Consider the following 13,372-nt stretch of genomic DNA (forward strand, 5'->3'; position numbering starts at 1 on the left):
TACAAACTCCGACGGCGGCGAACGAGGAGCCACAGAAACAAAGTGGTCAGGGAACAACTCCTTAAATACAGCCATGACTTTTCTAAAGTCCAAGGATGGTTGAGTTGCCTTAGGCTCATCAAGTTCTGAAGGTTGATCCTCTTGTGGTTCAGCAACGTCCTCATCTGATAGCTCCTCATCCGATAACTGATGAGGAAACGGCAAAGGAGTGGGCAACGTTTGACTCGCCGAGTCCGGTCGCACTGGTGCATGCGTGACGGAGCCGGACACAGCGTCATGGAACTGCTGCACAGTCTGTGAACTGTCAACAACCATGGGTGCGCGAGGACGCACAGCGTCCACCCGAGACTGTTTAGACCGTCTGGGTTGTGCAGTCAACACCATACCGGGTTGCGGAGGTTGACGCACCGCGTCAAAACAAGTCACCTCTGATGGTTGATGAACGTCCTGAACGTCAACAACCACCTCCGTGCGTCGCCTAACGTCAACGTGCGGCTGGCAACTCACACTGGGTCGCATCGGTGGAGGTACTACCCCAACTGGTTGACGCGAGAAGGCTACCTCAACGTCAACAGGACGCACAACAGACCGCTTGGATGGTTGTTGGCCAGAAGGTTCAGCAGCAACCTTCTCCGCATTGAAGTCCTCCATCAAGGACGCAAGCTTGGACTGCATGTCCTGCAGCAATACCCATTTAGGGTCTGCGGAAGCAGGTGCGGCAACAGACGGGGTGAGCGACTGAGGCGGCACAGCTTTGCCTCTCTTAGGCGGCGAGCAGTCATTAGATGACGGCAACGAGTCCGAACTGTCCCAGTGGCTACAACCGGGACGTTGGACTTGTCCTGAAGGGACCGATTTACGCTTCAAAGGTCGGGAGACCTTGGTCCAAGGTTTCTTACGAGAAACACCTTCGGACGACGAGGTAAAAATGGGCTCTCTCGTCTTACGTTGGTAGGGGCGATCTTGGGGAGATACGCCTGATACCATAGAGGGAACATCTGTTCGCTGATCAAGGCCTCTCGAACCCATGAGTCGTACGACATTGCTTCTCCCCTGGGCTTGGGAGCTTGCAAGAGGTCCCGGACTAGGAGGACGACAGGCACGAACAGACGAACCCTCAAGCGCAACACTGTTCACAACACTTTGAGAAACACTAGGCACTTTAACACTTTCCGCCGCGGCACTTTGGCACTTTAGTTCCTTTACGTCCGCCATGAGTTGATTGCGGTCACTTGCAAGGGCCTCAACTCTCTCCCCCAAGGCATGGATAGCACGCATCATGTCTTGCATCGACGGTTCCTGAGTGCTAGGAGGGGGGTTAGGAACAACCACTACAGGGGAAGGATTAGGTTCAGGGGCATGTGGAGAGGAAAAATCTACCGACCTAGAAGAACTTCTCCTTACCCTATCTCTCTCTAGTCTGCGTGTATATTTCTCAAATTCGAGAAAATCGAATTCCGAAAGGCCCACGCATTCCTCACACCGATCTTCCAATTGACAGGTTTTACCCCGACAATTGGAACAAACAGTGTGAGGGTCGAGAGAAGCCTTTGGAAGACGCCTATGACAGTCCCTAGCATTACATTTTCTGAACTTGGGAACTTGTGAAAGGTCAGCCATTTTGAATTAGTCAAGGGAAAATTCCAAAAAACGATCTAAGTCATCAACAATTAATCCGATCCAAAAAAAGAGTTCAAGGATTTATTTGAAGAAAAACACCTGTACTGCGAAAGCTCAAACCAAATTAAAGTACTTCACCAAATATGATGTGAAAAAACTCCAGGTTCAACAGCGAGTAAAGTACGTCTTGTCGACACGTCGACAGAGAAGAAATTGAGTCTTTGTTTACATCGAGAGTGGTATCTGGCCGACAGTTGGCGCTGGTGGGCACACCCGCAACCTGTATAGCGATCGCTGGCGAGTTTTTACTGTTTTTTGTCTGTCGAGCAACAGAGTTGCAGCTATTATATATTCACCGGCTAAGTTAAATATTTAAAAACACCTTTTCGAAAATAGAAAAACTATCATATGAAAAAGTCAAGGCTAAAAGTGTCTTCTATGCATTGATAAAATAGTGCTTTTGAAAAATATCAAAATATAATCAAAATTTCCTCTTTCAAATATTTCGTTTATCGAATTATTCAAATACTCTTTAAAAGAAAGAAATTGGTCGAGGGAGAAGAAGGACATAGATTTAGAAGTAACCGTAAAACAACATCGCTCCAATGGGGCAGAGCTGCACTCCTTAAAGAGGTACCTGAATGAGACAATAAGTGCAATAGAAAAACCACTTACCAAGAACATACATACTGCATTACTGTATATGTTTCACTCCTGATTGAGAGCAAGCTAACCATAAGTTACTGTGCTTATTGCTATCATAAATAAAACCATTACTCTCTAGACTACTTACACAGCGGTACACATGTGTAATCCATTTATATTACTGTATACGTATTCCTACATCACATCTGTAATTCCAGTAAACTATGGGCAGCTATAATACTAAATAAGAGTTGTTATAAAATATACCTTAACATTAACCCTTTTACCCCTAGGCTCTTTGGAAATTTCCAACCCTTAACCCCCAGGGGGTTATATTTTTCCCCAGCACATTTTGCAGTATATTTTTTTAAATTGCTCTAACAGCCTTAAGTTTTGTCATAGAGAGATCATGTTGGTCTCAATCTCTTGGAAAATGCCTGAATTTTCTCAAAAAATTATCAAAAATATGAAAAGAAAAATTTTTATAGCATTTTTTTGCAAGGACGTACCGGTACATCCATGGGGGTAAAGGGATGGCTTTTGTGAAACGTACCAGTATGTCCTTTGGGGGTAAAAGGGTTAAGAGCAAGCTAACCATAAGTTACTGTGTTTATTGCTATCATAAATAAAACCATTACTCTCTAGACTACTTACACAGCGGTACACATGTGTAATCCATTTACATTACTGTATATATGTTCCTACATCAAATCTGTAATTCCAGTAAACTATGGGCAGCTATAATACTAAATAAGAGTTGTTATAAAATATACCTTAACATTAAAACTACAGCATCAAGATCTGTAAATACATGACAAAACTGCTCGCAGGAATAAGTTAACAGGCTAGCGAGTAACAGCCCAGCAAGTAACAGCAACTGACAGGCAGCGGCGTCACTTGTCAACGACAAACGAATCCCGGGCAATTGAGCTACCCTAGTAATTGGAAAGAGCGCGGCCTGATCCTTTTCAGGAGGGTAATTTAAACTATCAAAAGGCGTCAAGCTCCATAACTTAAGCAAGGTATACTCAAATGCTTATTTCGAACACCAAAATCATCAGTTCTCATGCTTGCAAATACGTTAAAAGACAATAACACTGCATAAGTATTTGGGGAGTTTACTTCTAAAGGGATTTTGACGAAGGAAAAATCTATTTCTGGGAAGAGACCTGTGACGCCTGGTGAAAGAAGTCCTTCTTTACACTTTTCTAATATAAATCTTCCAAATATACTAGAGAAAGATAAAAGCATGGAATGCAGAGGTTACTACCCTCGTGCGATCACCTTGTGGGTGTCGTGTATACAACAGGGGCATGTGAAAACCACTATTCACAGGCTGTCTTCCATTTAGATAATCCCTTCATCAAAGGGAAGAAAATCTATATTAAAAACTTCAAAAGGTAAAATTGCAAATCAATTCTAGATATACAATTAAGATGAACTGTTGATTCTGATGACTTCAGTGAGATACAGTATTGCATTATCAATAAAATACAGTAGGATTCAAGACGGCCAAAAAGCTATATGGAAGATTACGGTATTGTCTTTATAAAATTTCAAGCTAAGAATTGTTACTAATGATGTTTATTCTCCATTACTCACAGTTATAGATCCCTTCAGCTTCTATAGAATAGGAAAGTAACACAGAACAAAAAATTATAGAATAAATCAAAATACCACATACAGTACTAAGAAGAAAATATATAAAAAATAAATTCCTGAAAGCCTACCAATCTTCAAAAAATTAATATTTTAAATTTGAAACATTTAATACCATCACATATAGGGGTATATAATCAAAGATGTACCGACAAAATGTAGAAAATTTTCATACGTAAATTAAATGAGCAATATTCATTAGGTTTGATAGAATTAAAAAACAGTAAAGATAAGAAAAGAGCTTTGTATGGTTAAAGGCAGTTATGTAATCGGGAAGGCAGACGCACTTTGCGATCAGCAACAGCCGACTCGGCAAGTCTCTTACAAACCATGGAGTATAAAGATAAAATATATATCTATTGATTTATATTTATATATATAAAAACAAATAACTGCCAGGCATTTTTATTCATCTTGGTCCTATTGAGATCGTTACCGACAAATATTGTTTTCTATTTTCCTTGTTTTGAACTATTTTCTTACAAACATTCCAGTGATGAGGAGAGACATTATATATTTATTTTGAGGGGTAAAACGGTATTTCAGTCAAAAGATTTTAATAAAAACTATTCTTGGTCTGTCATCTCATAGCGTGAAGAGGAACAACCTCATAATGTCTAGTGTAATAACAATGCAACATAATTGACATGATTCTTCTTCTTCCCCAGTTCTATAATGCCATCAATGATATTTGTAAAAAAAACAATTGTATGACCTAACTCATAGCACTGTGCAGTGTTTTACAGATGTCTTATGTAATGTTCACAGCAGAATTTGTTTTAGCATAACTACGTCATTCATATGTGCAAGAATTTTGCGGAATTTTGAAAGCCCTAAACAATGAGATATTTACCATATGTGGAGGTTGAGATACTCTACTTTACATGCACATTTGCTGTTTCTTTTTGTCTTATATATTGAAATGAAATTTTAGGAAGGATCATTCCAGATAAAGAAAAACTGTTTTACAATTAAACCCAGAATATTTAAAAGCATAGAAGGTCCCTAACTTATAAACTTAACCCTTTTACCCCACAGGGTATTTGGAGCTTTCCAACCTTTAACCCCCAGGCATTTTTTTTTTCAAGCACATTTTGCAATATATATTTTTTAAATTGCTCTAACAGCCTTAATTTTCATCATAGAGAGGTCAGGTTGGTTTCAATCTTTTGGAAAATGCCTGAAGTTTCTCATAAAGTTATCAAAAATATGCAAAAAAAAAAAAAATGCAAATAGCAGTTTTTTGCAAGGACGTACCAGTACGTCCACGGGGGTAAAGGGATGAGTTTTGTGAAACGTACCAGTACGTCCATTGGGGGTAAAAGGGTTAATTGGTTTCAAGAAACTGTTTGTAAGTCAAATCAAGTCCAATTTTGTTAAATTTTAGCTTAGGGTAGGCCTAACCTGAATCCCATGCCTATGATTTCCAGCTACATAAGTCAACAAATAGTCTGGTTTCATATGAAATAGTTATCAGGTTAATATAAATGTTGTTTTGCTTAATGTATTGAATTATTTTATATCATTTTACTAAAGTATTTCTTTATCTTATCTTAGTTATTTCAGTTGAATTTGTGTTTGTATCTCCTCAAGAGAGAGAGAGAGAGAGAGAGAGAGGAGAGAGAGAGAGAGAGAGAGAGAGAGAGAGAGAGAGAGAGAGAGAGAGAGAGAGAGAGAGGTAGTTTCAAAATCAAGAAAAAGATGAGAGAGAGAGAGAGAGAGAGAGAGAGAGAGAGAGAGGAGAGAGAGAGAGAGAGAGAGAGAGAGAGAGAGAGAGAGAGAGAGAGAGGTTTTTCAGTTGAATTTCTGTTTGTATCTCCAAGTGTTTGTAAGTTGAGGATCATCTGCATTATGCTTACAAAGGAAGCTGAGGAAGTGAAAAACGAAAATGGAACAATAGAAAGAACTACAGTACTTCTGTGGGATATGCAATAAGTTTAAAATTCTATACATAAGTCGGACTAAATTCTTCCAGATTTAATCAAAATATATCTAGAAATGAAACAGAATTGTTTGTTACCAACTATATAAACAACCCGTAATTATTACATTCCACTAGACATTGGTTGTTTCCGTGAACATTGCTAATATCTGACTGAAAAAAGCAAGTGAATAATGCATAGACATCTTCCGAGTCTCGACCTTTTACCCCATGAAAAAAGTATCAAAACTTCACAACTCCATGGTTATAAGAGACTAAAAAGTTGCATTCAACTTTCACAAATGGTAGCGCTAACTACCGAACCAAGATTTGTCTATAAAATGTATTTCACTTTGTCACCGACTCCTGAAAAATCTTTCAACTTGAGGCGACTATTCTCAGAATAGAAATAGTTAAGTAGACATGCAGTGCATCAGTAAATTGACTCATTATATGTCTTCTGTAATGAGTCTATAGTCCATTTCTTTTAGCGAGTCATATTTGCACCGACTCGCAGCGGTGCCCTTTTAGCTCGGAAAAGTTTCCGGATCGCTGATTGGTTGGACGAGATAATTCCAACCAATCAGCGATCACGAAACTTTTCCGAGCTAAAAGGGCACCGCTGCGAGTCGGTGCAAATATGCATCGCTAAAAGAAATGGACTATAGTTAATTCCATAAAAAAACAGATATAAATAATCTATTACGTTTTTTCTACAGAAAATGCTAAAGAAAACCAGGTTCATGTAATGAGCTTCACATGACCAAACTAAAATATTTTCAAAATTTGAAGGTGTTAGGGGAACCATATCTTTGCTGTGAAAAGTTTTCATTCGGTTAATAAAAGTATCAAAATGGGTTGAATACCTAAAGGGGGGGTCTAGCTTTGTAAGAAGTTTTATGGGGGGGAGCTAACAAGGAAAATAAAGGAAAGGACATTTAAGAATAGGCAAGTACTTGTACGCAGAGTAAAGTACTGGTCACCGTAATCTTTTTTTTTAAACAAAACAATCCACAGAAAGCTTTTATGTGCCGATGCATATCACATAATACAGCCATTTGGAATAAACTCCTACTGGAAGCCAGCACAGAAAAAGTACTACAGATTTTGCTCTCTTATTCTGGTGCTCCATAAATCATATTTACATCGGAAGGTGCTTTGGGATAACGAAAGAGAGAGAGAGAGAGTGAGAGAGAGCGTTTATACGGACAGTAACAGGCGGACAAAACAGGGCCAATAAGTCTTTTTTTTTTATAAAGTGCAAGTGTATCATATAATAAGCTTCTAGCAATACTGCACTAGAAGACACACCTGTACTGGAGGAAGTTTCTGTGTCTGATTCTGTTGATGATGTGGTCTCTGCCAAGTAAATGTTTGAAAATAAATTTGTGTAATACGAGTGAATTAAAAAATACAATGATTCTGTTTCCTGTACACAACATTATCAAGAAATTATGCCCTATGAACAATAACAATCTAGTTATAAGTATGATACATATTGTAAAATTATCAGTAAAAAATATGGGAAGCTAAAGTTTCTTTGTTCTCTTTTCATTACTTTAAAAATCTTGAGACTAAAACTAATCCAAATGAAGGTTTTTAATCACCGGAAACCTGGTGTAGATGTAAATATTTTTCAAGTGTTGATCATATTACAAGAGTAAAAAATAGTATTTTAAACAAAATAGATCACAATGCTTTATTTGGGTGTGAACAAAATAAGCCCTTCATTTAGTGTTTCTGCTTAATTTCATGGGAAAATAAATTTATATTTATATTGTATACACTCCCTAACAATTTCAATCACACAAATAATTCAAAGAATTAGTAAACACTGACCCTGTGTAGAGACAAAAGATGAGAAAAAAACTGGCCTCTTTAAGTACTATCCTTTGAACAGGGAAAACTGTTAACCTGTGGAACTACTGTACTGTCGGCTAAAACTCGCCAATAACTAACTTGTAGATCTAAAGGAAAAGGGGGATAACCTTATCATCATAAATACAAAACTCCTATTTTTTCATTATGCTATACTGCCTTGGTGCTGCGTGATATAAAGCAAAATGTGAATAGACAGACACTTGAGTCTTCTTCTTCCATAGGTACCTCTCAACAGGATACTGCATCCTTAGGTGGTTGAGATATCCCCACGACATCTGTCATTGGGTGGCTAAGCCAAGTTTCTGGGTTTAGGCCCTTGACCAAGTCTTCATCTCACCTTAATTATTTTCCTTGGCATACATTATTTTCTTAATTTACTAGGGAACATCGCATGCCATTGTCGGTCATGATGGACTGCCTTCAAAACATTTTTTCTGGGCTCCGACCCGTGCCGCCCAGTGAAATGCTCCTTTAGCACTATTTCTAAGGTATATAACTGCTAAAAAGGGAGCAGTTATATACCTTAGAAATGGTGCTAAAGGAGCATTTCACTGGGCGGCACGGGTCTCTCGCCCAGAAATAGATTTTTCCTACGTCAAAATCCCTTTTTTAATAAAATATTTCATTTGTTGGGTTGGATGTGAATTAAGATTTTTACTTCCTCTTCTTGTCCAGTCTTTGAGGTCTTCAACTGTATATACTCAAGGGTAATTATAAAATTCTTAAAGCATTATTATAAAAAATATAAGTGTTATAATTAAAGAAAAGAGGGCTGAAATTACAAGCCGACATTAACACTTCTTATTCCTTTTATATTCAAAACAAAAATGATGCTGCTGACATAGGGACATCCATCTGGAGGGAAGACTAAAGAATATTTCTGTCTAATGGTGACCAATCTCAGATAAAATCACACTGAACCTGGCAGCTAAGCACAAGCATAATAAGAGCTTTGTATATTGTAATGACAAGAGAACATTTAACTTAATATCCACAGAACTGTTTGGTTTTTAACATCAAAATTCCATAAAGCTATTAGAATAACTACATCACATTTGCTATAATTCACAAAATACCAAATCTTGCATTATGTTATTGCCAACATTCATGATACATCACATAAGCAGAATAAACAACTTAGAAAAAACTATGTAGTATTGATATTACAACGTCCTTGAAACAGGTTTCTTGGTTTCGTTAATTGTCCGCTAGAATAAATTATACATATTTAGTCACAGAAACTATCGAGCCTGGTTTAGTTCCCACAGTGAAGTATATAATTTGAATAAATAAAAAATTTTCTGATATATCTATTCTATACAGCGTTCTTTGAACACATAGCTTTGATGTGCTGTATCATGAATGTGTCTGGCCTAAATGATAACTACAAGACAACTATTCCTTTGTATTATCTAAGACTTTCTTGCAATTACTAGAACTACTTTGGAGGGCTAATGCCCAATTAGAATTGAATGGGCCATTAATAATGATATAGAATATAAATAGCTAACGGCCAAAGAGCGGATGGCATACATAGGGTAACCTAATAGAAATGAAAAGTAAAGTATGTACAGCATACTAATTATCATACAGAAAGCGATAGATCCACAAATTTATGAATAAATATAATGTACAAAAGGTCCTCAATTTACAAACTTAATAGTTTCCAAGAAGCTGTTTGTAAGTCAAAATTTGTTAAATTTTTTCCTAGGGTAGGCCTAACCTCACTCCAATGCCTATGATTTCCAACTACAAAAGTCGACAAATAGTCCTATTTCGTATGAAATAAATATCAGTTAATTACAAATGTTTAGCTTACTGTATCAGATGATATATTGTTTTATTATAGTACTTCTTTATCTTATTACAGTACATTAAGTTCTGATACGACATTTGAGATTTATGATTTCGTTTGGATTTGTGTTCGTATCTCCGATTTTTTGTAAATTGAGGACCTATTGTAAAAGCAAATAGGAAGGATAACTTGACGTTACTAAAATTTTCACAGAGTTTCTACCGCCAGCTTCAACTAAACACTATTATCTCTCGACATTTTTCAAAAGTTACAACGTTACGACAGCTAGGAAAATGCAGCAATGTATTCATGAATTGCTGGAATATATTCTAAGGACAATTGGATGTCTAAGTGATTAAAAAAAAGACTATGGTTTGAAAGAGACTTCTCTCTCATTGTATGAAAGAAAAAAGTTCTATTGTGTAATGCACTTATTCTGACTGAATTATGTACCTAAAGCCACAATACTTAATCAATCAATCTTGAACTTACTACACAATGCAACAACACATGAGAAATATAATCAAACCACACTAAATGATGAACAGCATTCTGGTTTCATTCATCCTTGAAGAAAGCACAAACAACCAAACACAGCAAACCAACACAGAGTTCTAAAATCCAATACTAAGAAACATACTGTGTACATATACCTGTTTGTATACCTAGACAAATACACTATGTATACAGTTTATATGTAAACATAGATAAAACACTTTGAAAGGCAGATCTATGCTTACCTCCTACTTTTGACTTCACGCGGGCCTGGAAGTAGATTTTTCCACGAGTCATTTGCAGGCGCTCGCTGTTGACGCCGCCGCGCTGCGTGGTATTGCTTGTGAGTGCAGCGAGATCCTCAAGGCTAAAATCATGTCCCACGATCATATGACGTTCCAATATATACCTTACCTACAAAACAAAAGAACTTTGTGAAATAAGAAATAAAATGCTAGAACTTTTTATAAAATTCAGAATTATCATCCATTGGTCTAATTCTGGTTTCTGATCATTTATCTTCGAGACTCCAGGATGTCAACCTATGCAAAATGTTATTTTGATAATAAAATAAATTTTTGAATATACTTACCCGGTGATTATATAGCTGCAACTCTGTTGCCCGACAGACAACTCTAAGGTAAAAACTCGCCAGCGATCGCTACACAGGTTGCGGGTGTGCCCAACAGCGCCATCTGTCGTCCAGATACCCAGTACTCAATGTAAACAAAGACTCAATTTTCTCCTCGTCCCACTGCGTCTCTATTGGGGAGGAAGGGAGGGTCCTTTAACCCTGGATAGGTACGGTCCTCGGACACCCCTTTAAGGGTATACTCGGACGCGAACGACCCCGACGCCAAAAAAAATTCTTGAAAAATCAGTTTTTGCAGTAACCTCCTTTTTTCTTTTGCCAAAAAAAACTTCAATGAATGCTTAAAACAACTGTAAAGATAAATACTACTCATCTGCAGAAAAACTATTTATTATAAATATTTTAAAAAATTAAGTAGAAAAAAAAAAGACCTGACATAAAAATTCATAAAAAAAAAGTTTATACATATATACACAAATCCTTTTAGGAATTGATTCTTGAATGTTTAGGACACATCTTGATGTATTTTGGATGAAGTCAGACCCATGGAGGTGAAGATCTGAAATGAGAAAAAAAGGGTAACTTTTTTTGGCCAAAAAAAATTGTCCAAATTTCATGAATTTTTTTGGGTACCCAAATGAAATAGGAAGTGGCTAATTTTTTTAGGGAATAAACATATGTTATCCTAAAATAGAAATATGTAAAAAAATCTTCATTATTTTGTAAATTACATTTATATCAGGGGCCATATCTAAAGGTAATTTTTTGAGTACTTGGAAATTTCGTAAAAAAATACATATATTTAATATATAATATGATATTTATGCAGGTAAAAATATACCAAAATATCACAAATTCTATAGGGAACAAGAATATATATAGATAGGGCAGCTTACGCTTCGGATATGTCCACAAAATGGCCGCCAACCACACTGACTCAGACTCCCTAATCTGCCACTTGAAATGTAGGAAGGGTATGTCAATTTCAAGGTGTTATTTACTAATCTAATTATTATTGGATATGCATAAAAATTGTATGGTGGGTTGCTGGATAATTGTCGATTATTTTACGTTCATAAAATTAAAATTCTGACCCAAAAAATTTTTTTTTGAAGGGAAATAAAATCGAAAAAAAAAATGTAAAACAATATTTTAGCTAAAAAAATTTGATGATATTCAATCAAAAAAAAAGTAAACAAAATTTTCCGACAAATAAACATCTAGAGGAATCATTACTCTGTGATAGTTCCTTAGTACGTAGTAATTTTGAAAGAATTGGGAAAAAACGAAAAAATGGCAATCACCGGAAAATCGAACACATACCTATATATACGCCATATCTGGCTAAAAAAAAGATAGGCATGGGTAGCCAAGATCATCTAGAAACACTTTCCAACACTATAAAAATATAAGTTTTGCGACACTACTTGCCAATTCCTTACGGTAACATGACTAAGCAAAAAAATGCAAAACAAATTAAAAGGGGCACTCGTGGAAAAATGGCCATTCTAATATACGGCATTTCAGAAAAAAAAAATTTCAGCCACGTGCTAGGCAAACCATCAAGGCATATTTTCCGACAAATAAACATATAAATGAAATATTACTCTGTGATAGTTCCTTAGTACGTAGTAATTTTGAAAGAAATGGGAAAAAACGAAAAAATGGCAATCACAGGAAAATCGAACACATACTTGTATATACGCCATATCTGGCTAAAAAAAAAATAGGCATGGGTAGCCAGATCATCTAGAAACACTTTCCAACACTATAAAAATATAAGTTTTGCGACACTACTTGCCAATTCCTTACGGTAACATCACTAAGCAAAAAAATGCAAACCAAATAAAAAGGGGCACTCGCGGAAAAATGCCCAACATTCTAATATACGGCATCTCAGATAAAAAAAAAAGACATGCACGTGTTAGCCCAACCATCAAGGCACACTTTCTAACACAAACATGAAAAAAAAATCAATAATATACGGCAATTCCTTACTACGTAGTAAATTTTTACAAATATTGAAAAAAAAACAGAAATTGGCAACCGCAGTTAAATACCCAATATACCAATAACTACGTCGTATCTGACAAAAACAAAATCACGCATGGGTAGCCAGATCATCTAGACACACTTTCCAACATTAAAAAAGCAAAAGTTTTACGACACTATTTCGCAATATCTTACGGAAAAATGACTTGGCAAAAAAATTTAAAAAAATTAAAAAGGGACACTCGCGGTAAAATGCCCGACATTCTAATATACGACATCTCAGATAAAAAAAAAGACATGCACGTGTTAGCCCAACCATCAAGGCACACTTTCTAACACATAAACATAAAAAAAAAATGAATAATATACGGCAATTCCTTACTACGTAGTAATTTTTACAAATATTGAAAAAAAAACAGAAATTGGTAACCGCAGTTAAATACCCAATATACCAATAACTACGTCGTATCTGACAAAAACAAAGTCATGCATGGGTAGCCAGATCATCTAGACACACTTTCCAACACTAAACAAGCAAAAGTTTTACGACACTATTTGGCAATATCTTACGGAAAAATGACTTGGCAAAAAAATGAAAAAAAATGAAAAAGGGGCACTCGCGGTAAAATGGTCCTCGTGGTGTTGAACGACATTTTAACTAAAAAAAAAAACATGCACATGGTAGCCAAACAATCCACCAAGACTTTCCACAACTGATAACCTATACAAGTTGCACCATTCTACGACAATTTCATAATACGTAATAACTTTG

The 13,372-nt window shown here is 36.4% G+C and overlaps 1 protein-coding gene across 5 annotated transcripts in view; it reads right to left on the reverse strand.

Annotated features, from left to right (window-relative positions):
- Positions 1–13,372, reverse strand: part of LOC137636726 (fasciclin-1-like) — an 88,936-nt gene that overhangs the window by 19,667 nt on the left and 55,897 nt on the right. For 4 of the 5 annotated variants that reach the window (XM_068369112.1, XM_068369111.1, XM_068369113.1 and 1 more), the window contains exons 11-12: positions 10,262–10,430; positions 7,157–7,204 (exon numbers count right to left, since the gene is read on the reverse strand). In XM_068369112.1, the coding sequence (XP_068225213.1) occupies positions 7,157–7,204; positions 10,262–10,430 (217 nt within the window). The remainder of the gene's footprint in view (positions 1–7,156; positions 7,205–10,261; positions 10,431–13,372) is intronic. The other variant, XM_068369114.1, reaches the window with a different exon arrangement.

This window comes from Palaemon carinicauda, unplaced genomic scaffold, assembly GCF_036898095.1.
Source record: "Palaemon carinicauda isolate YSFRI2023 unplaced genomic scaffold, ASM3689809v2 scaffold37, whole genome shotgun sequence".
Taxonomy (NCBI): domain Eukaryota; kingdom Metazoa; phylum Arthropoda; class Malacostraca; order Decapoda; family Palaemonidae; genus Palaemon; species Palaemon carinicauda.